A 23634-nucleotide genomic window follows, 5' to 3' on the forward strand; every position below is an offset into this window, starting at 1 on the left:
TCCGTTGCCTGCCAGCACAGGGATTGTTGTTCGAATCCCCGTATTGCTTAGTCGGGCGTCCCTGCGGACACAATTGGCCGTGTCTGTGGGTGGGAAGCCGGATGTGGGTATGCGTCCTGGTCGCTGCACTAGCACTCCCTCTGATCGGTACTGGGGGGGGATAGCGTGATCCTCCCACATGCTACATCACCCCTGGCAAAACTCCTCACTGTCAGGTGAAAAGAAGCGGCTGGCGACTCCACATGTATCGGAGGAGGCATGTGGTAGTCTGCAAGCCCTCCCCGGATCGGCAGAGGGTGGGTGGGCGCAGTGACCAGAACGGCTCAGAAAAGTGGGGTAATTGGCCGAATACAACTGGGGAGGACAAGGGGGGGAAAAAAAACCTTTCCTCATCCAGCCTGGATATTTAATGGTCTCAAAGCAAGAGTTATACACTGTTTAATGACTCTTTGACTCAATGATATGATTAATTTAATACTGCTACTATTATCGTCTTTTAATATTGTGCCCTTAGGATGCCATATTATCAGCATCTACTTATGCTGCCTTCCTTCTACTTGCACGGGACATTTTATACTCTTATGATGACAATATGCCTGTTATACTGATATGTGGCAATGTAAATCTACTTTGTGTTGTATTTCTAATTCACCGCCTCTTGACGCCGTAAGGTGTGTTTACACTAATTGCACTCGACATGCACTCGTGGATATGATGTGATGACTATGTAGCGCTCTATGATGCCAGTTTGTAACACTTGATTTACAAATCTCTTGTAAGTCGCTTTGGATAAAAGCGTCTGCCAAATGAGTAAATATAAATGTAAATATAACCCCCCCCCTCTTAAGGATCCGCTGTAAATAGTCTCTTTTGTGTTTATATTTGTTTTCTCTTTCTACTCCTCCTCCCTTTCTCTCTTGTTGTCTCTTGTCGCTGGGCTCTTCCTCCTCTCTCCAGCGATGATGGCTCCTCATCTCGCTGTTGGTACAATGAGGAATGACAAGATGGGAGAGCCCTGTTTCTACCTAATGGGCCAAAATCAGACCACGGTTTGTAGCCAAAAGTCTGCCCCAGTCCACCCTTCCTCTCCCCCCGCCCCCCTTTACCGTTTACTTTTAAATTTGATCCACCCCCTTCTTTCCAGCTCATCCCTTCCTGCATCCCTCCTTCTTTGTGTGTGTGTATGTATGTGTATGTGTATACAGTACATGCGCGCTGTCTTTCCACCTCTGACCTGCACAGTCTTTTGCATAACTCCACCGTATCCTTATATGTGCAACGCACCAGTACTCCAGCCACCTCAAACCAGCAGTTTTTACTGGGATTGAATCACATCAGCGCTCATCACACGCAGCTGCCATAACAACCTGTTTCTAATTTGGCGGTCCTGGAGCTGAAACTGTTGATATTTGCTTCGCTTTTTGTTTGTTCTGCTCTTCCCAGTGAGGCACGTTGATATGTTCACCATTTTGTTTTTAATGATTTCCTAGGTGCCTGTTGTGTCATCGATTATCCCTGCTAATGTGCTGTTGTACCTGCTGTTGTTGTCTACTTGTGTTTCAGCTCATTGCCCCCCATGGCAAAAACATACAGGAGTGATTTGATGCTTTCATGAAATTTAATTATACCGTAAATATAACCCTATATATTTTGTCAAACAAAGGCTTGACTGTGAAATTTTGAGTCACGGTGCCGAGTTGTAATAATTTACATCTGTTGTTTAAAATGTCATTTTTTGAGTATGTTTATGGAAGTGAATGTATATGCATGATTTCCATAAAATCTGTGTTGAGTGTTCATCAACACAGATGCAAGTGCTCACATTGCCGGACATGGACACTCATCTTTGATTAGCATGTGGAATAGCAGTCATTTTAAGGTTGTGAACAATGTAAACATTCAGTATGTCACATACCTTCCGTAAGTTAACTGACTTTTCGTCCACTTCATTGCTCTCTTCCAGACGGCAGCTATGACGGGCACCCTCCCACACCCGGGACACAAAACACTCCGAAAGTGAGGACTCTGCCACCCAACAGCCGATATCACACCTCATCGGAGTCCAGTTATCCACCAGACCTTCACAAACCATCACGCCAGGAGGAGGGTGTGTGTGGCCGAGACAGGGACAGAAACAGGGACAGGGCTGGGTCAGACCGGATGGACTACCAGGGCCGGCACTTAAACCCCCACCATCATCACACCTGGAACAACAATCACAGTCAAAGTTCCCCCAGACAACAGTCTCCAGACAACAGCAGCAGTGGCAACAAGAAGGGCCGAGGCCGCAAAGTCAAGAAGTCTGAGTCGGAGAGCGGCATCTCTAAACTCTTAAAGACTCTGAGGAAGGACAGCTCGGGGAAAAAGGCTGCAGCTGCTGAGAAAGAGAGGGGGCGAGAGCTCTCAGCCAGTAGCTCTACTTTGGACCAGAGGTCTGGTCGACAGCGTCGCGGCTCCCTCGACCGTTCGCCAAACCGAAAGTGCAACTCGTCCCCCGACCGGCGGCGGGCCAAGTCGATGGACCGCAGGGCGGAGCGAGCGCATCGTGACCGTACTCCTGAGAGGGAGTGCGACGATGGGGGGTTCCTCGCGGTCACCCCTGATCGAAAGTTGTATGAGCACAGGCTCCATAAAGACTCACAGATGCCTGGCCCAATCAGGGAAGCTGCAACCCCCGAACGCACCAACAAAAACGGGGACTCCTGGTCTCTCTCGAGGGGCCGTACACCTGATAGAGCCATGAACAACAGCGTCCTCCTGGGGGACTATTCCTCGGAGAGTTACAGGATGAACGGAACACCAGAGAGACGATACAGAATGGAGCGTGACTCTTCTCCCGACAGTAACTACAGCCGTGAAGAGCTGAACTATGCAGCAGCACCAAGGCTAAAGGACTACTATAGCATGATGAAGAACAATGCTGCTCAAAACAATGCGGCCCACAACAGCAGTGGTCCCAACATTGCAGGCCGCAATAACTCAGGCCGCAGCCTGAACCAGCTCCCAGAGCCCAAGAGAAGGCTGTATAAAGAGAGCCCCAAAGACCTCAGCATCTAAAGCAGAGCAGAGATCCCCCTCGCCACTCTCTCCTCCATCTTTGGAAATGATGTACCATACACTGGAAAAATGGAATTCTGAGGATATTAACTCTTGTGATTTCTTTGACGATTGTTTTTTGTTGTTGTTTTTTTTTAGTTTTTTTTTTTTTAGTTGGTTGGTTGGTTGGTTGGTTGGTTGATTGATGGATTGATTGATTAATTGGTTGATTGATTGATTGACTGACTTGACTGACTTCATTTCTTGCGAACCCAGCCAGAGATTCATAAAACAGCAGGAGTACAATCCTTCTCTCACTTCATACTGGTCGTTTTTGTTATTGTTATAGTTATTTTGAGCTTAACAGGAATTATCGTACTGTAGTAAAGGTATTGTATGTGCCTGCATATGAGATCAGTGATGTTGCTTTTTTGCAGGCATTTCTGATTCTAAACATTTGTTCCCTCAGAGGTTTGAAACATGCTTCCAGCTGTGGTAACTTCTTTTAAACTACTAGGCTTGTTTTAAACATGTTTTAGATGTCTTTTTACATTCTACGATTGCTAAACTAAATAAACTATAGCACAAGACTCTTAACGGTTCACAAGTATTGTGAACACAATACTGGATTTAAGGCAAAATCTATTATATCTCAAACTATTTATTTTGAATTGGCACATATTTTGAGCAAGCTGTATGACAACGTAAAAGGACCATGGCATATGATTAAATAATGTACCTGGGAAAGTAACTGAATATATTCCCTGTCAATTTGCTCAAAAACTTTTCTTTTTCTTTTCTTTTTTTTTTTTGAAAGTGTGGCAGCTCAACCTCTTTTGCTCAAAAACCTGATTATTCCTGTCTTGTATCCAGATAAAGGAGGCACTCTGACAGAAGTGTAGTGAAAACTGGAACGGCTCTTACAGCCTCTCCACTCACGAAGGAGAAGATGCAGAAAAACACAGGGATTATTTCAACTACTCTGGCCTTTCTTCCAAAGTCACTTTGTTCTACAGACAGAGTTGTTGCGGGTACATTCACAGTGGGAAGAGACAGGGAAGTTATTTGGGTTTGTTGCTCATGTGAATCAGTGAATGTCAAATCAGCTGTGCTAGAATGCCACATTTAAGCTGCCATAAGATAACGTGGTTACAAACTGATGCAAAAATAGATCAAGTGTCTGCTAGGACATCAAATGTGTGTATTATCTCAGCCCAGGATTTCATGTGCAGGCAGATGAGATATATATATATAACTTTGTTCAAAGAAACACTATATATATATATATATATATATATATATATATATATATATATATATATATGGCACGGTGGTGTGGTTAACGCAATCGCCTCACAAGAAGGTCCTGGGTTTGAAACCCGGGGCTGTCCAACCTTGGGGTCATCCCAGGTCGCCTTCTGTGTGGAGTTTGCATGTTCTCCCCGTGTCTGCGTGTGTTTCCTCCCACAGTCCAAAGACATGTAGGTCAGGTGAATCAGCCATACTAAATTGTCCCTAGGTGTGAATGTGTTGGCCCTGTGATGGACTGGCGGCCTGTCCAGGGTGTCTCCCCGCCTGTCGCCCCGTGACTGCTGGGATAGGCTCCAGCATCCCGCGTCCCCGATTGGGATACGCGGCTTGGATAATGGATGGATGGATAGATGGATATATATATATATATATATATATATATATATATATATATATATATACCTCTTCTGACATATCTGAATGAAGTTGCGTTAGTTTCTAACAAGGGAACATACACTCTGATCACATAATATCCGTTAGCCCTCGCCTCCCTCTGATACCCCACATTTACGCACCGTCCTCTTCCAGGGTCCCGAGGCTATGAGCTGATGTGGTTGGTGGTTGGGAAGCATCTTGTGTTTGGTAACAGGTGAGATGTTCCGGTACAGAAGTGAACTGATCTGCCATCCTGAGCCATGCTGTCAACGCCACTGGAGTCTGACTGCTGCTTTACAATGTGTTTTGTGTGTATTCTCTGTTTTATATTTCACTAAAGACGTAAAAAGATATTGGATAAACCACAACAAATGCATTGTTTTATCACTGTTGTCGCCATGGTACTGTATTAAAAAAAAAGATTAAAAAAAAAGATAAACATTTAAGATGTTAACCTGTTGGCCATCACCTGTAAAGATTTTACTAAGTAACTAATAGGAACCTGTTGAGGAATAAAATGTTGCCTTTTTCTTGTACAAAAGAGAAATTTATGAAAAAACCTCAGCAGTGAGGAATGTGATATTGTGTTTATATTTCTGAAAATGGACCTGATGATTCATGGGAAATATGTTCATTTACTCTGAATCAGGTATGTAAAGACATTCTAAAATGAAAGACTGTATTTGGTCTGTCAGAAGTTGTTTGATGGTTTGAATCTATCGATGGTTAGCCTGCCTTTGTATTATAAAGCACTTGTATGCAGTCTGTGTTCTTAAAGCATTATTTCTTGCATTGTGCTCCAGACATAATGCTGTCTCTGTGTTGATAAAAGCAGTACATGTATATGGGCCAATCTTTTTATAAAACTATGCATATATAAATACTACATTGTTCATAGCTTTATTTGACCCATGAAGCTATACATAACATTAGTCTAAGTACAAGTAGATGTGGACTTATCCAGTAAAGCTTCTTTCCTTGAGATGGATCACAATGTATATGTAGCTATCAAAAGAAGTCTGTGAATGCTATTTTTATTATCAAATAAAGTTTTCCATACAAATTCAAACGGATGTAGTATTTCTGCGCAAGTGTCTCGTAGAAATGTCTCAGGGGACATCTTTCATTTAATCAAAGCAAATGATTCAGATGTGTCAAAGTTCCAGTACTAGAAAGTTTCTTTTACTGAAGAGACTTGAAGAAGTTGTCCTCTTAAAAGTCTTTATCTTTAATCTAAGTCAGTTCACTTGGATTACATGCAGATAATATGCAGAGGAAAGTAAAAAGATAAATCCAGTATAGATGGATAGATAGATGCGGTTCTGTGGTGCAGTGCTTGCTATATTTCTCTGGCACAACGTTCTCGATATAAATAAACATTGGGTCCAGATGAACTGATTCAACTTTGTGTGAGCGTACACTAGATTGCTCCTTTTGTGCCGGGGGACCCGACCCTTTGAATGGACCGATTTCTAGTGCAGCGAGTTTGGGGGTTTGAAAGTAACCAAGACACGGTGTTTGGAAAATGTGAGTCTCAACTGTTCCAACACTCCCACCACTTAAGGAATCACCACTGGTTTACGCTTAGGCGGTGGTTGTCCTTCTCTTCCCTTCGATCAACTGGTACACGGTTTGGGCGTCTCCCTGGCTTTGACAAATGCCCAGTTAGGATAACCACACTTCCCAACAGCCATACCAACATGTACCCTGGCTCTGCCAAATGACGGAAGCTAAGCAGGTACAGGCTTGGCTAGTACTTGGATGGAAGACCTCCGGGGAAAATGAGTTGCTGCCGGAAGTGGCGTTTGTGGGCCAGAAGGCAGCAGTCTTCTCTCTGGTCCGATTAAAAATATCAAATCCCAGTGCCGTGACGGGGACACTGTGCTGTAGGAGATGCCGTACTTCATATGAGACGTTAGACTGAGGTTCTGACTCACGGTGGTCATTAAAGATCCCACGGCACTTAACTCAAATAGTAGGGAGTTCCCCGGTGTCCTGGCAAAAGTCCCAACCTGGCTCTCTCCATCTGGCCACCCAATCATCCCCCCATGTAACTGGCTCAATTGAACGGTTTCCTTTCTTTTTAGAGCCTCCCTGCCACTAGGGGCATTGTTCATTATCTTGAGTCTTTTGCCTTCTAGTGGCATAGCTAAGTACCACAGTTTCAGCTATTTCCTTTTCCTGTGTCAACAAGAAAATGGTGTGACAACACAGCAATATTCACACTCCATCATTAGACATCACCTAGTTTCTACCCCTTTGAGTGGCAATATCTGTAAGTAAAGCTATTATCCATCATTGCTAGAATCTTTATTTTGAAGTATTTTTTACATAATTGCTACAGTTTGTATAAATTTGGTAACGTGTGACAGCACGTTTTAATGATGGCATTCAGGCTATACTTTGATGCTACCGTACATACAGTGTTCAATGCAATACCTGATTAGTTACAACTTACATTTTATTCCTGCAAAGAAAATGTTAGTTTTATACTTACATGTGTTTCCTGAAAATAGAGGATTAGTTATCCTAACTGTAACTCTAGATTGAGTAAGATATTTTGCATTGTGTACTGATGTATGCTTTTCTGTATGTTTATTTTCAGTTTCACACTTCCTTGTTATTAACTCCCATCCATATACAACACTGGTCTGTTCCTTGGAGGATATGATGCAAGGGAGAGTTTAGCTGGCTGTAAAAACCTAATATAGGACAAGAGTCACACTGGGTGTAGCAGTACACTCAATGAGTCCTTCCTCTCCACCTCAAGCTGATGTGTGGTAAGTGTTGTGGCACAAAATGGCTGCTGTGCATAACCCAGGTGGGTGCTATACATCGGTGGTGGTTGAAGTGAGTTACCCCTTCAAATGTGAAGCACTTTGGGTGTCTAGAAAAGCACTATATAAATATATTGATTATTATTATTATTACTATTATTATTATTAACCAGGGCCTATTTAATGTGGTTTTTCTTCCGTTCCTCGGCCACTGTGTCAGTGGGGACGTTGTCAGCTCAGTGGTACAGCATCCTGATGACTCCTAGTTTGTGCTCTAGTGGATGATGAGAGTCAAACCTTAAGTACTGATCAGTATTGGTTTACGGTAAACATCAACAATCAAATGTCCCCCATCACAAACAGCAATTTCAGTCTAGGGAGGCTAACCCTGGTGAACTTGATGTGGTTTTCCACAGAGTTAATGTGGTCAGTGAAAAGTGGTACATCCTGAGATTTAATTTCAACCCAGGTGTTGTCCACGTACACCTGAAACAAAGGCTAGGTGGTGTCCCTGATAGGACATCAGAGCCCTCTTTTCCACTTCCTCCATATACAAGTTGGGAACTATAGGTGAAACTGAGGAACCCATAGCGCACCCATGTTTCTGCCTATATTACTGCCCCCTGTATGTGAAGTACGTGGACTGAAGACACAGCTTCAAGAGCAGACACACTTTGGTCAGTGTTAAGGGTGGTCCTATTGCTAAGGGTGGCGGTCATCCTGTAATTTCATACAGACTACCTCCACCACTTCAGCAAAAGTAATGCACGTGAAGAGGGGCGTAGCATCATAAGAGACCATTGTTTCATCCGCCTCCATAATGTCCTTCACTTTACCCACAAAACCCAAGTGTTCTGAATGTGATGTTCATTGCCGCCTACCAATGGGTTAAGAATAGATGCCAGAAACTTCAAGATGCTACAGGTCAGTGAGTTAATCATACTGACAATAGGCTGTAATGGCACATCCTGTTTATGTATCCTAGGTAAGCCATACAGACTAGTTGTAGCTTCCCTAGGTATAATCAATGGTATAAAATTCTGTCAGTAGCATTGTCCTGTTCTAACAGCTTCACACAATCTGTCACCTCTTTCTTGTAACCACTACCTGGATCTCATTTCAGGGGCTCACAAATATTTATGTTGTTAAGTAACGGCATAACTTTCTCACGATTGTCTGGTTTAATAAAACAGTGCACCTTCCTTTGTCCGCCGGAAGGATGATGTTACTGCACTTAAGAGTCTGGTGATGTTGGATGGCGGCGGCTTCATGTTGCTACAGTATAATAGCTAAAGACTGCTAGCCTACTAATTAGTAGCTTGCTGAGATGAGACATTGTAAACCGAGGGTGCAAAAGATGTCCTCGAAAGAGGGGGGCATTCAGACTTTAACTTGGTATCTAGCTGTGGCAGAAATGAGCTTCTATAGCTTCCGTAGAAAACACTATCTAGCTAACTGTCAGCGACCATTAGCTTGCATTGTTTGTTTGCCACCTGGCTTGCATTTGGAATGATTGAAGTAGCTAGCTAGCTAGCACAATGACTAGGGTAGTCTATTTCATGTTACGTTCAATGACTAATATAAGCTGACACATCAGAATAACAAGACAAAGTTACAAAAGAAAATTCTACATTACTAATTAGTTAAATAGCCATTTCAGATCTGTTATTCCCTAATCTGTTATCACAGCTAGTGACGAGTGACAGAAGCACCGTTTCTGAATGCATACAAATTAACTTTACTGTACTTCAACTGTTTACTCTCGCCTGGCCGGGTGGGTTGGTCAAATGGCTGTGATTGGCTGGATGGCCGTACAGGCAATCTAACTTGACCAATTTTCATGTATGGGGAACTCAGTTTCGTTTCATCAATGACTACCTCAGGAAAAGGTGGGAGGGATGGAATCATGTTTCTGTGAAAAGGCAGTGTCACAACACCCGTAACACCCGCGGCTGCGACGCACCTGCCTGGATTATTGAGCATGCATCAAGACATTTCTGTATTCCAGGAGAGATGCAGCGGTATGATGGTTGCTATGGCTACAGACCAAGGTCATTATGGGAGTGATGTTGTGGGGTTTTTGTTTTTTTTTGCTTTTGTCTGACAGATATCACTGCAAAGTAAATCAAAAAAAGGAGGATGAGTCACATGTCATGCGTTAAAGGTGTCCAGTGAAGTTTCCTTTTAAACAACTCAGTTTTGTCCACGCTCAGATTTTCTCACCAAAATACAGTATGTGTGTCCTTGAGGTCTTAAAAATATATTGAATGCTGTCCTCCATCTAAAACATTTGCAAAGCTTTTCTTTAACGTTTTGAAAGCTGCATTATTTACAACAGCTTCTTCAACTGCTTCACTTCCTCTGGTAAACATGCAGTTTTTTTGTTGTTTTTCTTTGTGTTTTATCTAAACAGAAATTTCTAAGACATCACCCCATTGCTCATGCCAATGTAGGTTGCATGAGGTACTTATCAATAGTCAGTGTATTACCTGCAGTGGATGGGAGTCTGTGCGCTCCCAGTTTGGAGATTCAACAGGAGTAGCCGGCACGGAAGTTGAGGAATGGGACACAGACGAAACCCTCCCATGTGTTTACCAAAGAATTGGCCTTTGCTCTCTCCCTTTATGAAGTTTGTGACAGTTTTTTAAAAGCAAGTGTCAGTAATGTATTCTGAATGATGTTGCCAAAGCTGAGAAGGATTAAAGACTTTTGCAACATTTAGAAATGCCTCAAAAAATGTTTAGGTGAGTTCCAGCTATATAAAGGTTGTAGCTTCCGTTTGAAGTTTATTTTCATAACCTTACTCCTGAGCAGCGAAATGTGATTGCTGCATTTATTGGAGTGTCTAATAGATTTTACTCCTGATAATGCTGTAGTTATGCTTTTGAACACACACCCTGACCATTCTTGCTTAGCGTTTTTCTACAAGTTTCCTCTATCTCCTCTTCGTGTGATTTTTTTTCAAAACCTTTTTTCTGTGTGTAAGGAAATAATAAACATTTTCAATGTGGTTTTTAAAAAAGATCGGCTGGCCGATAAAAATATGCCAATAACGATAATATGAAAAATGACAAATATCTAAGCCGATAATCGGTCGATCCCTAGTCAGTATGCTATTTGCTCAGTTTCAGTTTGGTAGTTGAAGGTCACTCAGCTTCTCTCAGTCTTGTTCCAATTCATTGTACATTTATGTTAATGCACGCCCACAAGTGCAGGATGTTGTAAGAAAAAAATATATTGTGTTTGTCAGGAAGAGAAAAATGTCATTCTTATGATCAAAAATGAAATGATTTTTTTTTGTGAATTTCTAGAACATAGCTGTTAAATAGATGTAAACCAAGTGCTGATAAAATAGATGACAAAAATGAAATAGATTTTACATTTCATGGGACTTTCAAAGACAGAAATCTATTAACACGCTGACCTTTTTTTTTTTAAAGTTTCACAATTTTGAATGCGGCATAGGACACATCTTTTTTTCCTTTGTAAATGACTGATATCGTGTTCTCTATACCATTTACTAATTACCTATTCTCAACTATTGTCTCAACAACTGTGAGGGAGTGATAAAGTCCTCCATTAAAATTCATGAGCTGACCTTTGAGTGTGGCAAGTACATGCAAGGGTTAGTTTTAAAGATGGGTGGGGTTTAATATTTTGATTATTTGATCTAATTGGCTGTATGTGAGTGTCTGATGACATCACGAGTATCACAAAACAAAGGCGAGAGAAGCTGAACGAGGAGCTCTTTTAAAAATTGAAAAACCCAATTCTTCCTTTTATACTTATATATATATTTTTTTCCTTTTTCTAAATATATTTTTCAGTAGGAAGGGACCGTAATAGGCGATGTAGTAGTGTTTCAATTTCTTTCCGACTTTAAGTTTGTGTAATGGCACACTCATGGCAAAGTATTTCTCAGAATAACAAGCCCAGTACAGTAAAATTATGCATCATAATTACACAAAGTAGATGTAAACCTCCATATTGGGCCTGTCTTTGTGAAACAACCTCATCATACATAGTCTATCATCCTTTACTTTCCAGTGCAGTGAACCTTCTGAAATAAAAATGAAATGGCAAAAAGGGATGCAGCTTCAGTGGTGCTAACCATGTGCCATGGAGAGCCATGTGTATGCAGGTTTTTCATTCCAACCCAACTCCACACCAGGTGATTTCACTTATACATTCTTCCTCTTTGGTTGAAGGTTGCTAATCAGTGAAATCACCTGGTGTGGAGTCCAGCTGGAATAAAAACCTGCATACATGTGGCTCTCCATGGCACATGGTTAGCCACCCCTGAACTAGATCAATTGTAGCAAGGTGGAAAGATAACGAAATTATTTTAATTAGATGAAAATATTTCCATTTGCTAACGCTTGTATCGAGAAGAATTCATGAGATAATATTAGTATGTAATATCCAACAAGCCTGTGTCCATGTTAATCTTTAATTAATGGGATTAATATGTGTCATCAGATAAAGTGGCAGCGGTGTCATAGTGTGTGTCCCTTCATGTTTACTCGTGTCATAATCTCCGTGATAAAACTAAGTCCAAGGTGACCTGTGACTGAATTAAGATTACTGTTGCCTTACAAATAGCATTATAATAAATACATGGATAACCTTTGAAACGATTCATCGATAAGTTCGAAACGATAAGTTCTGTCTGGAAACGATAAGTTCTGTCCATACCCCCGTGGCCTGCAATGCAGCTATTCTGGCAAAGTAATTGACTCAAGACATGAATGCGTTCCGAATAGATCATTCACATTTATTCATTTGATTAAATATACTACAATCATTTGTATTTTTCCACCCCAACTGTAAGTAAAACATGAACAGGAAGATTCATTTGCAAAGTGCGTTTTATTTTACGTTGCCTTGATTACATGCCTCTACATTCAAGAATAAGCCAGTAACATATTAGATCCAACCGTAAAGGATTTATGATTTCTTTTTCCTGTCGTCTTAGGAGAAAAAAAAATTGGTTACGTTGGAATCTCTGTACATACGGAAACAACTTTGTAGTGTGCTGCCTTTTCCTGCAACTGTCTTTAAGTTAAACCATCTGGTTTGTAAAAATACAAAAAGGAAGTTATTTCTGTAGACGTTAGCTTTCAGTCGTTTCCCAGGGGAGTAGAAGTCTTCTTCTTGGGTTCTGGATCGTGGGGCCTGTGCTGAGGGCCCGTTTATGCAGGAGACACAGAGCTGGAGGACACGGAGGAGGCCTCGGTCTTGGATGTGGATGCCCCTTCCTCTTCCTCCAGGGGGTTCTTCCCACAGCACAGGGTGGTGATCATGCAGTTACGGAACTGCTTGTTCATGCAGATGTAGATCATTGGGTTGTAGATGGCGGAGCTCTTGGCAAAGAAGGCCGGAATGGTCATGAAGACTGGTCCGAACTCACTGCCCTGGTTTGAGAAGATGTACCAGGCCACACTTGCATAGGGCACCCAACATACCAGGAAGGCGATGACCATGATGACCACCATGCGGGTGACTTCCCTCTCAGCCCTCTGGGTTGTCTCTGACTCCTGCTGGGCGGCGGCAGCCTCCTTGACTGCGCAGAGCAGACGGCCATAACAGAAGAAGATGACACACAGTGGGGTCATGAAGTGGCAGGAGAACATGTAGAGGACAAAGGACTCATTGTTGTAGCCAGGGGCACGAGTGTAGTAGTCGATTCCGCATGAGCACTGCATGCCCTCAGGGATGTAACGAGACCAGCCCAAAAGAGGGGGCACAGAGCAAGCACAAGCCATAAACCAGGTGAAAGACACACCCATGATGGCATGGTTCTCCCCGAAGCGGAAGTTGCTCATGGGCTTGCAAACGACCACCCACCTTTCAACAGCCAAAACAACCAGGGACCAGAGGGCTATCTCACCACCAAGGGTAGCAAAGAATCCTTCAAGATTGCAGCCAGTGCGCCCTAAGACGAAGTAGCCATGCATGGATGAGTACATCGTGGTGGTGAAGCCTCCAATCACCATGAAGAGGTTAGCCACTGCCAGGTTCAGTAGGATGTAGTTTAGAGGGGTTCGCAGCTTCTTGTGTTCGAGGGTGACATACAGAGTGAGGAAGTTGACAGGGAAGCCAAGCAGGATGAGGAGGAACATGTAGGCCGCCAGGACGGAGTAAGCCGCTGGGTTGACAAGGTAATACTGAGGATAATCATACGGGCTCCGGACAATGCCTGTGGTGTTTACCATAGGGACATAGAAATCTGGTCCCTCTGTGCCGTTCATGGTTGCGGTTTGCGGTTGCGATCAGCCCGTCTGTAGTGTTGTTTCCTCTGGCTGTACAGGAGTGTGATGGAGCGGGACTTTGCTACAGATGGACCTGCTGGCCACACTCTGGCTTTTAAAGGCACACCTTGGATTATCACTTTCCCAATCCGTCAGCACAATGTGATTTAGGCCACTGTTAATATCTAATCCAGCCATCACTGCAAACATAACTGACCACTCATCAAGATATTAAGGTTACGCCTGCTCATACCTGTCATAGAACTATCCAGAGACTACTTAGTCTGAAGTATGATTACAACCAGGTAACGCTGATGCTGTGCCTTTGCTTGTAACATATTTGCTGTTTTTTTGCATCTAAACATCAGTTTCAAAATACATTGATAAAGCCTGCTTATACTTTAGATGTTGATGTTAGGACAGTACGGTGACCAATGGTTACCAAAATATTAATTTTTAGGGTGCATTGTTAAGACTTCCAGGTTTACTCTCATCTCATCATCGGGCGGCACGGTAGCCCAGAGGTTGGCACTCTCGCCTCACAGCAAGAAGGTCCTGGGGTTTGAACCCCAGGCTGTCCCAGGTCCTTTCTGTGTGGAGTTTGCATGTTCTCCCCGTGTCTGCGTGGGTTTCCTCTCACCATCAAAGAGACATGCATGTTAGGGTTAATACTCCTGTCTGTGCCCCTGAGCAAGGCAATGGAAAGAAGAACTGGAGTTGGTCCCGGGGTGCTGCAGCTGCCCACTGCTCCTACACAATAGGATGGGTTAAATACAGAGAACAAATTCATTGTAAGAATACAGTTTGTTGTAAGACTACAATGTCAAATAAAGTGGCTTGCTTTCTTCTTTCATTAAAACGATTGGGACACCACGTCATCAACATTCACATCATAACTCCTCACCCTAACACTATGTCTACGCACTAATTGCCTAACCCTAATCCTTACCCAAACTGTAACTTTTACTGGAATTGTAATTTCCTTCATTCTCAGCTCAGCTGAGCGTAAAGCAGATGTTTTTTCTTGACTTATCAGTTGCAAATATATCTGGGGAAAAGTTATTTTGTAATGTTACTGTACTGCACAGGGAAACATCTAAAAGCATGCACATGCGCGCACGCACGCACGCACGCACATACACACTCATGTGCATGTGTTCAGTATGCATGGGCTCCTTTACTCGCATACGTACACCGCAGTAACATACTTGGGCTGTGCTGTAGTTTATTCAATAAACACAGACCATGCTAAGACCACATAGACGGTGGTCCATCGAAATATTCCTTGGATTGTTTCATGCTCTCTCAGTTCTCCAAACAAAACAATGGGTTTGTCGTGAATGGAAATTTCTGCATGCTGTACGATAAACGTATGTCTCCAAACCGTAAGTGCCCTGTGAAGAAATTGAAACACGGTGGTCAGATAGAGAAGAAAATTGTTTTTTGTTTTTAGTTGTACAGCCATACATTCCTTGGCCACTGTAAAATATAGCTGTTGTGTGCTGTTCAAGCATAAGGTAGGCGGCACAATTTCTGTGAATTATTTCAGTTGCAGCAGAGACGGTGCTGTTGCTGAGTGGCAGACCATCTTAGCAGCTAGCAGAGAGCTCAGCACTTTCCTAATGGGTGTTGTATTAAAGAGATTTGGAGCTTATATCCAGGTTACTTTCACAGGCCTGTGATGGATTTAACATTATGGTAAGTCATTCTCACACAGCAGCTTGTGGCCGTCTTCACACACTCTCACTCTCTCACTCTCACTCTCTCTCTCTTCTTTTTATTTTTTTTCCACTAAGGAACCTAGAAACTTTGTTAAACGGGTCAGCTGTAAAACTACAACTTACCTGTAGGACAACGGAAAGAATGAGTTATCAGATTTATTTTGAGTAGATAAAGAAACATTTATGGTACAATCAAATTAAACCTCATCTGCCATGTTTCTTCTGTAGTTTATAAACCTGTATAGAAAGAGCTAATAAAATGTTCTTCCTAACAAAACACACACAAAAAAGGCCTCAACCAATTTGACGCCATGATAAACTAAGAATGATGTTTACAAAACACAAAAAAATAAGCTTTGACTAGGTATAGGTTTGCAGGATGAGCATCCATTTATGTAGAACATTATTAAATAAACTTATTAAATGGGATATTTACGTAGTTGGATTATGCAAGTTTAGCTGGAGAGTTTGGCAAGCTTGTAGAGCCAGTGAAGGGTTCCCTCTTTGATTGTAGGTTAAGTCTGCTCTCTAGTGGAGAGGTGATGACATGAACACTTCCGTCGAATACCTGCACCAATCAGCCAAAACATTAAAACCACCTGCCTAATATTGTGCAGGTCCCCCTCTGCTGCCAAAACAGTTCTGACCTGTCGAGGCATGGACTCCACAAGATCTCTGAAGGTGTCCTCTGGAATCTGGACCCAAGACGTTAGCAGCAGATCCTGTAAGTCTTGTAAGTTGTGTGTGAGGTGGGGCCTCCATGGATCGGACTTGTTTATCCAGCAGATCTCATAGATAGGCGATGGATTGAGATCTGGGGAATTTGGAGGCCAGGGCAACACTGAACTCTGTCATGTTCCTGAAACCATTCCTGAACCCTTTTTGCAGTGTGGCAGGGCACATTATCCTCCTGAAAGAGGCCACTGCCGTCAGGGAATACTGTTGCTATGAAGGGGTGTATCTGGTCTGCAACAATGTCGACGTTGGTGGTACGTGTCAAAATAACATCCACATGAATGCTAGGACCCAAGGTTTCCCAGCAGAACATTGCTCAGGGCATCACACTGCCTCTGCCAACTTGTCTTCTTCCCACAGTGCATCCTGGTGCCATCTCTTCCCCAGATAAATGGCACACATGCACCCTGCCGTCCACATGATGTAAAAGAATGTGATTCATCAGACCAGGCCAACTTCTTCTACTGCTTCATGGTCCAGTTCTAACACTCACATGCCCATTGTAGGCACTTTTGGCAGTGGACAGGAGTCATCATGGGCACTCTGACCAGTCTGCAGCTTCACAACCCCATACATATCAAGCTGCGATGCACTGTGTGTTCTGACACCTGTCTATCATAGCCAACATTAACTTTTTCAGCAACTTGAGCTACAACAGCTCTTATGCTGGATTGGACCAGACGGGCTAGCTTTCACTCCCCACTTGCATCAATGACCGTCGTTTTGGAGACGCCCGACCCAGTCGTCTAGCAATCACAATTTAGTCCTTGTCAATGTCGCTCAGATCCTTACTTACGCATGCCCATTTATCCTGCTTCCAACACATCAACTTAAGGAACTGACTGTTCACTTGCTGCCTAATATATCCCACCCCCGACAGCTGCCACTGTAACGAGATAATGTTCACTTACCTGTCAGTGGCTTTAATGTTTTGGCTGATTGGTGTATATTACAATAAGGCCTTCAACTGTTACAAATGTGTGTTTATACATTACGAGTAGAAGGATAGCAAGTCAAGACCTCCCAGACACAGACGACACTCCCCAGGAGAAATAGAAAGAGAGGGTTTAAAAAAAACTTCGGTAATCCGGTATTATAATCAGAATCAACTTTATTGGCTGTGTGCCTATGCACACAAGGAATTTTGACTCTGGTACACAGGGGCTTCTAGCACTTGCAGACATCACTCACACAAAAAAGAAAAAAAAAACAAGAAATAAATGGAACAACAGGACATTGGACGCAAGCATGTATGCACAACAGATATGTCGCTACTGTACAGAGTTTTGTTATGGTTGAATAATCAACAACCTATGCCCATAGTATATTACACATTATTATATCATATTGCTTATATACTATATTACCCATAAAATACCATACTACGGTATGGTATCATACCACGACTTCACAATTCATCATGCCCATGTACAATGCTATAAACTCCCACTATATTACACTACGTTATCTTATATACCAGAAGTACATACTACAACGTTATATACCTATGTTACAACCGCAACAATAAAATCAGTAATTGTAACCAGTTTATTCAGCAGTTGAATGTGTATTTACTTGTACATTTGTATTGCACAAACATTTGTATTCCACATCTGGTTTAAAGAGGGGCTGCACGGCACCGCAGTGGTTAGCGCAGTTACATCACAGCGAGAAGGTCCTGGGTTCAAGCCCCGGGGTAGTCTAATCTTGGGGGTCGTACCGGGTCGTCCTCTGTGTGGAGTTCGCATGTTCTCCCCATGTCTCCGTGGGTTTGTGGTTCTCCGGGGGCTCCGGTTTCCTCCCACAGTCCAAAGACATGTAGGTCAGGCGAGTCGGCTATACCAAATTGTCCCTAGGTGTGTGTGTGTGTGTGTGTGTGTGTGTGTGTGTGTGTGTGTGTGTGTGTGTGTGTGTGTGTGTGTGTGTGTGTGTGTGTGTGTCCTGTGCCAGGGTGTCTCCCCGCCTGCCGCCAAATGACTGCTGGGAGAGGCTCCAGCATCCCCGCGGCCCTGAGAGCAGGATAAGGGGTTTGGATAATGGATGGAAGGGATCCCGGCACCATACTGGTAAGTGTTAATCAGACTCTCGCTACCGTGGCGCCCTCTCTTCATTACGGTGGCCGAGACGTGTCAAATGAAGTACACGTCCTAAACGCTTCGCAATTTCCAAAAACAGGCGCATTAACGGAAAACACAAACGCAAAAACACAACGCGAATGCAAATCCGACATATTAAAACGGAAGTGAGCAACAACGGATGTTGACAACGCGCAGCTCAAAGCTACGGTCGACTTGGATCGGGCAGCAGCATTATCGAAAGTTATCGAAATAATTTTGATAATCCAAAAAAAAGTTATAGAGGAACAACTTCCTTAGGCGTCAGTCAGAACAGGAAGTGTTACACGTTATTGTCCCTGCCCGATTTAAGTCGACCGTAGATGTGAGTCGCGCATGCGCAAACGTAAACGGTTTACCAAAATAAAGACGGGGTGAGGGTTAGACCAAAATGGTCCCATTACAAACTTTTTCTTTTTGGGAAGTGCAAGTTCATACTAGACTTGGTCGCATTCGCGCGAGTGTTCCCCTTAGGAGGCTGTGCATCCACAGACTGACAGGCAACACGTTTTTATTAGGTAGATTTTTTATTTGTATTTTATTTTATTTGCTTGAACGCTGCATATTAAAAACTTTTCTTTCTTTTTTTCATATTTGCCATTCATTCGACTTAGGCGCTGCTCGAAAGTGTTATAATGGCAGGAAAAACACTGGTTTTTCTGTCCACTGCTAATCTCGCATACTACTGGGCCTGTCAGCCTTATAGTTGTTGTGCAGTCATGACTGTATGATCAAGGACCTCTCATGGTTGCGGTGATTCAAAACCTTTGAAAATCTTGTTTCATAGTTTCGTACCGCAGTGAGCGCCAACTGCTCAGCTGGTTTGTCGCCAAGTCCGAGCAGCGAGAAGAGGATACACGCCTGGCACAGATCTGCACTCTTCTAGTTGTAACTGAATTGTGGGTAAATGATCTGTGAATTAACAATCAAAACCACGTCTTCATCCCTTGGGTTTAAAATAAAACAAGTGCTTTTATTAATCCTGGAAAAATATATGTATTTCATGCGACAAGCCCTCTAGAAACACACAGGTGCCTTGTTCAAGGGCACAATGGCAGGAATGTGCAACACCAGGAGCCGGTACCTTATCTTGCTGATGTGTGTGAACCGGAGTTGGAAAGAAGAGCTACCAGTGTTTTAATCGTAGCCTTTAGGAGCTTGCCCTGTTTTCATCCCTGGACCCCATTTAGGACCCAATCAAATGGATTTTTATTGCCTCTATATTGTTTAAAAATTCCACTCGCAATATGGTAATAGTGTTTTCTGTACTTGCAGGTGATTTCTTTGTAAATTTGCAGTTTTACCTATATGAACACCTATAACATCAATATCAGTGGATGTCAACTGCGTGACCTGCATAGCAAAAAAAAAGTTCGATTTCTACAAGACGCAATGCATGCAGCTACTTTTAAATTCTCCTTGTGACTATCTCTGGACATTGCTCAGATGTTTAACCGAGGCCAAGGAGCCTCGCCTTTGAAAATTCTGCATTTTCACATCACAGCTCTGCATCAATAACTTGGGACTTCATGGAAAAATGATAAAGCTGATGCAACACCATAGCTGTCAGTCTGCTCACTTTAGTCAGTCAGTCTTGTTACTCGGGGAAATTAAGGGAACACCGTTTCACATTTAATAGACCGTAAAAGGAAAGTGGAGTCACCAAGATTTACGTTTAAGCGCAATTATAAAACATCTGTTACCAAAAATCTCAGGAGCTGAAATGATGCAGAAGCTGCTTTTGCTCTCCAAGTCAAAGCTTTAGTGGACTCATTTTCCCAACATTACTTCCCTGCTTCCCCTCACAGTGCAGTTCACAGCATCATTTGAGTCCCCATGCCGCGATCGGTGTATTGTCTAATGCAGGGCATCATGGTTTTTAGGCCAATTTTCAGGAATTTATTCATCCCATTTCAAGGATGTGGAAACTCGATAGGCCCCTCTAGGGTTAAGATGTCTGACACATCACTGTGCTGTCTCCTTCACGGATAAACTGTATACCTACCATCCTGCTGATTGTGGAGTAGAGAAGAAGGAAACTGGAGACCAGATGAAGTTTTTTTTTTTTTGCTAGTCCATGTTTATCAAAAATACCATCAACTGAAAACCCAATGACCTAGTGGTTTTTTTGTTTTTGTTTTTTAGAAAAAAATCAGCAAAGTTGTGTACAAAGTGTTCTCTTGTCTTTTCCTTTTTATGCATTTATGGATGGATGGATTGTCCCTAATGTGTCGGCGCTGTGATGGTCTGGCGGCCTGTCCAGGATGTCTCCCCACCTGCCGCCAATGACTGTGGGGATAGGCTCCAGCATCCCACGACCCCAATTGGGATGAGCAGCTTGGATAATGGATGGATGGATGGATGGATGGATGAACATAGGAATGAAGTAACAGCTGGATTGATTGATTGACAAACTGGTTGCAGCTTCTCCCAACATCCACTATCAAATGAAAACTATACATTTATAATTAGTGGCCTCCTCAAAATAAAGACCTTTCAAATAATACTAGTGTAGTGGTTATGGGGATACATAATTCCCCTTATTGAGCTAGTAGGAACGTTAGTTTACAGCCGCTGTCTTCTCGGTTCGGGTTTAAAGTGGTGCACTTCCGCTGCGTGGGTTTTTTGTTGTTGTTGTAATGGTGGAAGGAATAAATGGTGCACGTTGTGTAGCCGAAAGAGAAAGTTGTCACGACTCCTGCTTGAGCTCCTCTACACTAGATTGTTACCTGTGTCATGGCAGGTGCGGGGATTGAGGCCCTAAATGCAGATGCAGTAACAGGTGAAACAAAAGGTTTACTGGGAGCAAACGTGAGGGTATCAGGAATACACATGATAAGAACATGGTACACGTGTGGAACGCCCTGACAACAAGCAAACTACACAGCTTCACTTACATACGACACAGAAACTTTGTGGCAAATGGGTAACGGAGGGAAACGGGACAGGATAATGTTGTAAGAGCAGGACAACACATGACACATGGAAACCAGGGACGGAGTGTCCAGAACCGGGAGCGGCCATGACAACCTGCTCTTTTGGATAGTGTATGCATGGCTGGGTTACCGAACAGGCCTACCAGGCCCAGGGCCCCAAAGGTTCAGGGGTCCGTAAGCCAGAGCCTCTGCATGAAGTCGCTGTTATGTTATTAAGTTTTCATTTCTTGTCGGATAGTCAGAGGGCTTAGTCATTCATGTCGGTAACAGAGCCCCAAAAGTCCTACTGAACAACTGAAGGAGCGTGCAGGTGAATGTATGTTTTACTTAAGTCAGTTTTATTTGTATAGCCTATTATAACAAATTATTTGCCTCAAGGGGCTTTACAGCAACACAACAAACTGTCCTTTGACCCTCGCATCGGATAAGAAACAACTCCCTAAAAAAAAAACTAAAAAAAAAACCATTTAATGGAGAACAATACAGGAAGAAACCTCAGGGAGAGCAACAGAGGAGGGATCTCTCTCCCAACATGGACAGATGTGTAATGGATGTTGTGTGTACAGAATAAAACACAATTTACAGAATACAAGATTGAAAGAGGATAACAGAATTGTAATAGAATTATAAGATGTATGAAGAATGTGATGAGGAGGATGCCAAGCAGTGTCCAGATGCCACCAGAACAGCCCAGGACCCGAGCCACACGACCACCATCACCACGTACATCTGATAGGACCGACTACACATGCACACAGGGGAGGCTCGCATCACACCATTCACATACGCGGGAGAAGAGACAAGAAAAAAAACAAATTAGTCACACATCAGAGAGAGAGAAGGATACAACATTGAAACAGGATAACAAAATTATATGGCTTTATAAGATGTATAAGAATGTGATGAAGATGCCAAGCAACGTCCACATCCAGGTGGCGACCACCGTCACCATAGAAACCTGGGAGGAGGACAGGCTGCACGTGCACACAGGGGAGATTCACATCACGCCATTCACACACAAAGAAAAAGAAGGTGAAGACATCATTCAGAGAGAGAGAAAAGATGTGAGAGAAGAGACATTTTGCAGTAGTCCATCTATATACTATAATGCCGTTGGCAGAACGGTGCATGGTAAATTCACTGAGACAGAAACCGACCCGCCATGCAGTACAGGTTGTAAAGCACTCGACTTAAAGGCAACTAATTGTAGGTTAAGGCAAAAATAATGAGTTTTAAGTTTGGATTTAAAGGACTCGACAGACTCTGACTGTCTGATGGCAGCAGGCAGGTTATTCCACAAGAACGGGGCCCGATAGGAAAAGGTCCTGCCACCGGCTGACTCCTTTTTAACCCTGGGAACACACAGGGGCCATGTATTTTGAGAGCAAAGAGCTTGAAATGGGATGTACGGTTTAAGGAGATCAGACAGGTATGATGGGGAGAGATTTTATAAGTCAGCAGGAGCCCCCTGAAGTCTGCTCTAACATGGATAGGAAGCCAATGAAGGGAGGCAAGAATTGGTGTAATATGGTCAAATTTTCTAGCGCTAGTTAGCATTCTGCCTAGTTAATATGCTGTTGGCATTAATTGTGTGTATGTGCGCTGTAAATCCTCTTGTGGTACAGGGGGAGGTTTACACGTCCTTGCCCAGAGGCCCATTGTCTCATAATCCGCCTACAAGTGTCTGTCTTTCTTCTGAAAGAGAAACACTATGAACTCAGTAAACTATGTCTAAATTAGCCACATCTATGTCTGTTGTCTGTTTAGGAAGCATGGTAGGAATCAAAAATGTCATCACGTCCCAACAAGATGAGAGTAAAGCCGCTTCATTTCATCGTTGCACAGGTTACAGTGAATTTGTTCTCCCCATTTAACCCATCCTATGGTATAGGAGCAGTGGGGAGCTGCAATACCTGGGGACCAAATCCAGTTCTTCTTTCCATTGCCTTGCTCAGGGGCACAGACAGTGGTATTAACCCTAACATGCATGTCTCTTTGATGGTGAGAGGAAACCCACGCAGACACGGGGAGAACATGCAAACTCCACACAGAAAGGACCTGGGACGGCCTGGGGTTCAAACCCCAGGACCTTCTTGCTGTGAGGCGAGAGTGCCAACCTCTGGGCTACCGTGCCGCCCGATGATGAGATGAGAGTAAACCTGGAAGTCTTAACAATGCACCCTAAAAATTAATATTTTGGTAACCATTGGTCACTTTAAATCAATGATCACAAAACCATTCAGCTTCTTTTGACCTGTTTTGGTTGATTCGTACCTTGTATCTTTTGTTATTTTGTTTCTTTCTAAGCCTTTTTTCATCATTGTAAATGAGGGCCAGTCTTATCTTTCTTACTCTGTCCCCAGAAAAGGGAACTGTCA

General features: G+C 43.1%; 2 protein-coding genes across 2 annotated transcripts in view; one reads left to right on the forward strand and one right to left on the reverse strand.

The window, feature by feature from the left end:
* Positions 1 to 4301, forward strand: part of LOC130108549 (membrane-associated guanylate kinase, WW and PDZ domain-containing protein 1-like) — a 105841-nt gene extending 101540 nt beyond the window's left edge. Inside the window, 1 exon segment of the mRNA XM_056275533.1 lies at positions 1964 to 4301. Within this exon segment, the coding sequence (XP_056131508.1) occupies positions 1964 to 3057 (1094 nt within the window). The 3' untranslated portion in view covers positions 3058 to 4301.
* An 8390-nt stretch (positions 4302 to 12691) lies between these two features.
* On the reverse strand, positions 12692 to 13750 carry LOC130129962 (rhodopsin). Its single transcript, XM_056299669.1, has one exon. The coding sequence runs from the start codon at positions 13748 to 13750 to the stop codon at positions 12692 to 12694; it is 1059 nt and encodes a 352-aa protein (XP_056155644.1).
* Between the last annotated feature and the right edge of the window lie 9884 nt (positions 13751 to 23634).

Source organism: Lampris incognitus, chromosome 2 (genome assembly GCF_029633865.1).
Source record: "Lampris incognitus isolate fLamInc1 chromosome 2, fLamInc1.hap2, whole genome shotgun sequence".
NCBI classification, from domain to species: domain Eukaryota; kingdom Metazoa; phylum Chordata; class Actinopteri; order Lampriformes; family Lampridae; genus Lampris; species Lampris incognitus.

Bases quoted from the DNA above. Each gene is read 5' to 3' on its own strand.
- LOC130129962 (XM_056299669.1), bottom strand. From the start codon at position 13,750: ATGAACGGCACAGAGGGACCAGATTTCTATGTCCCTATGGTAAACACC.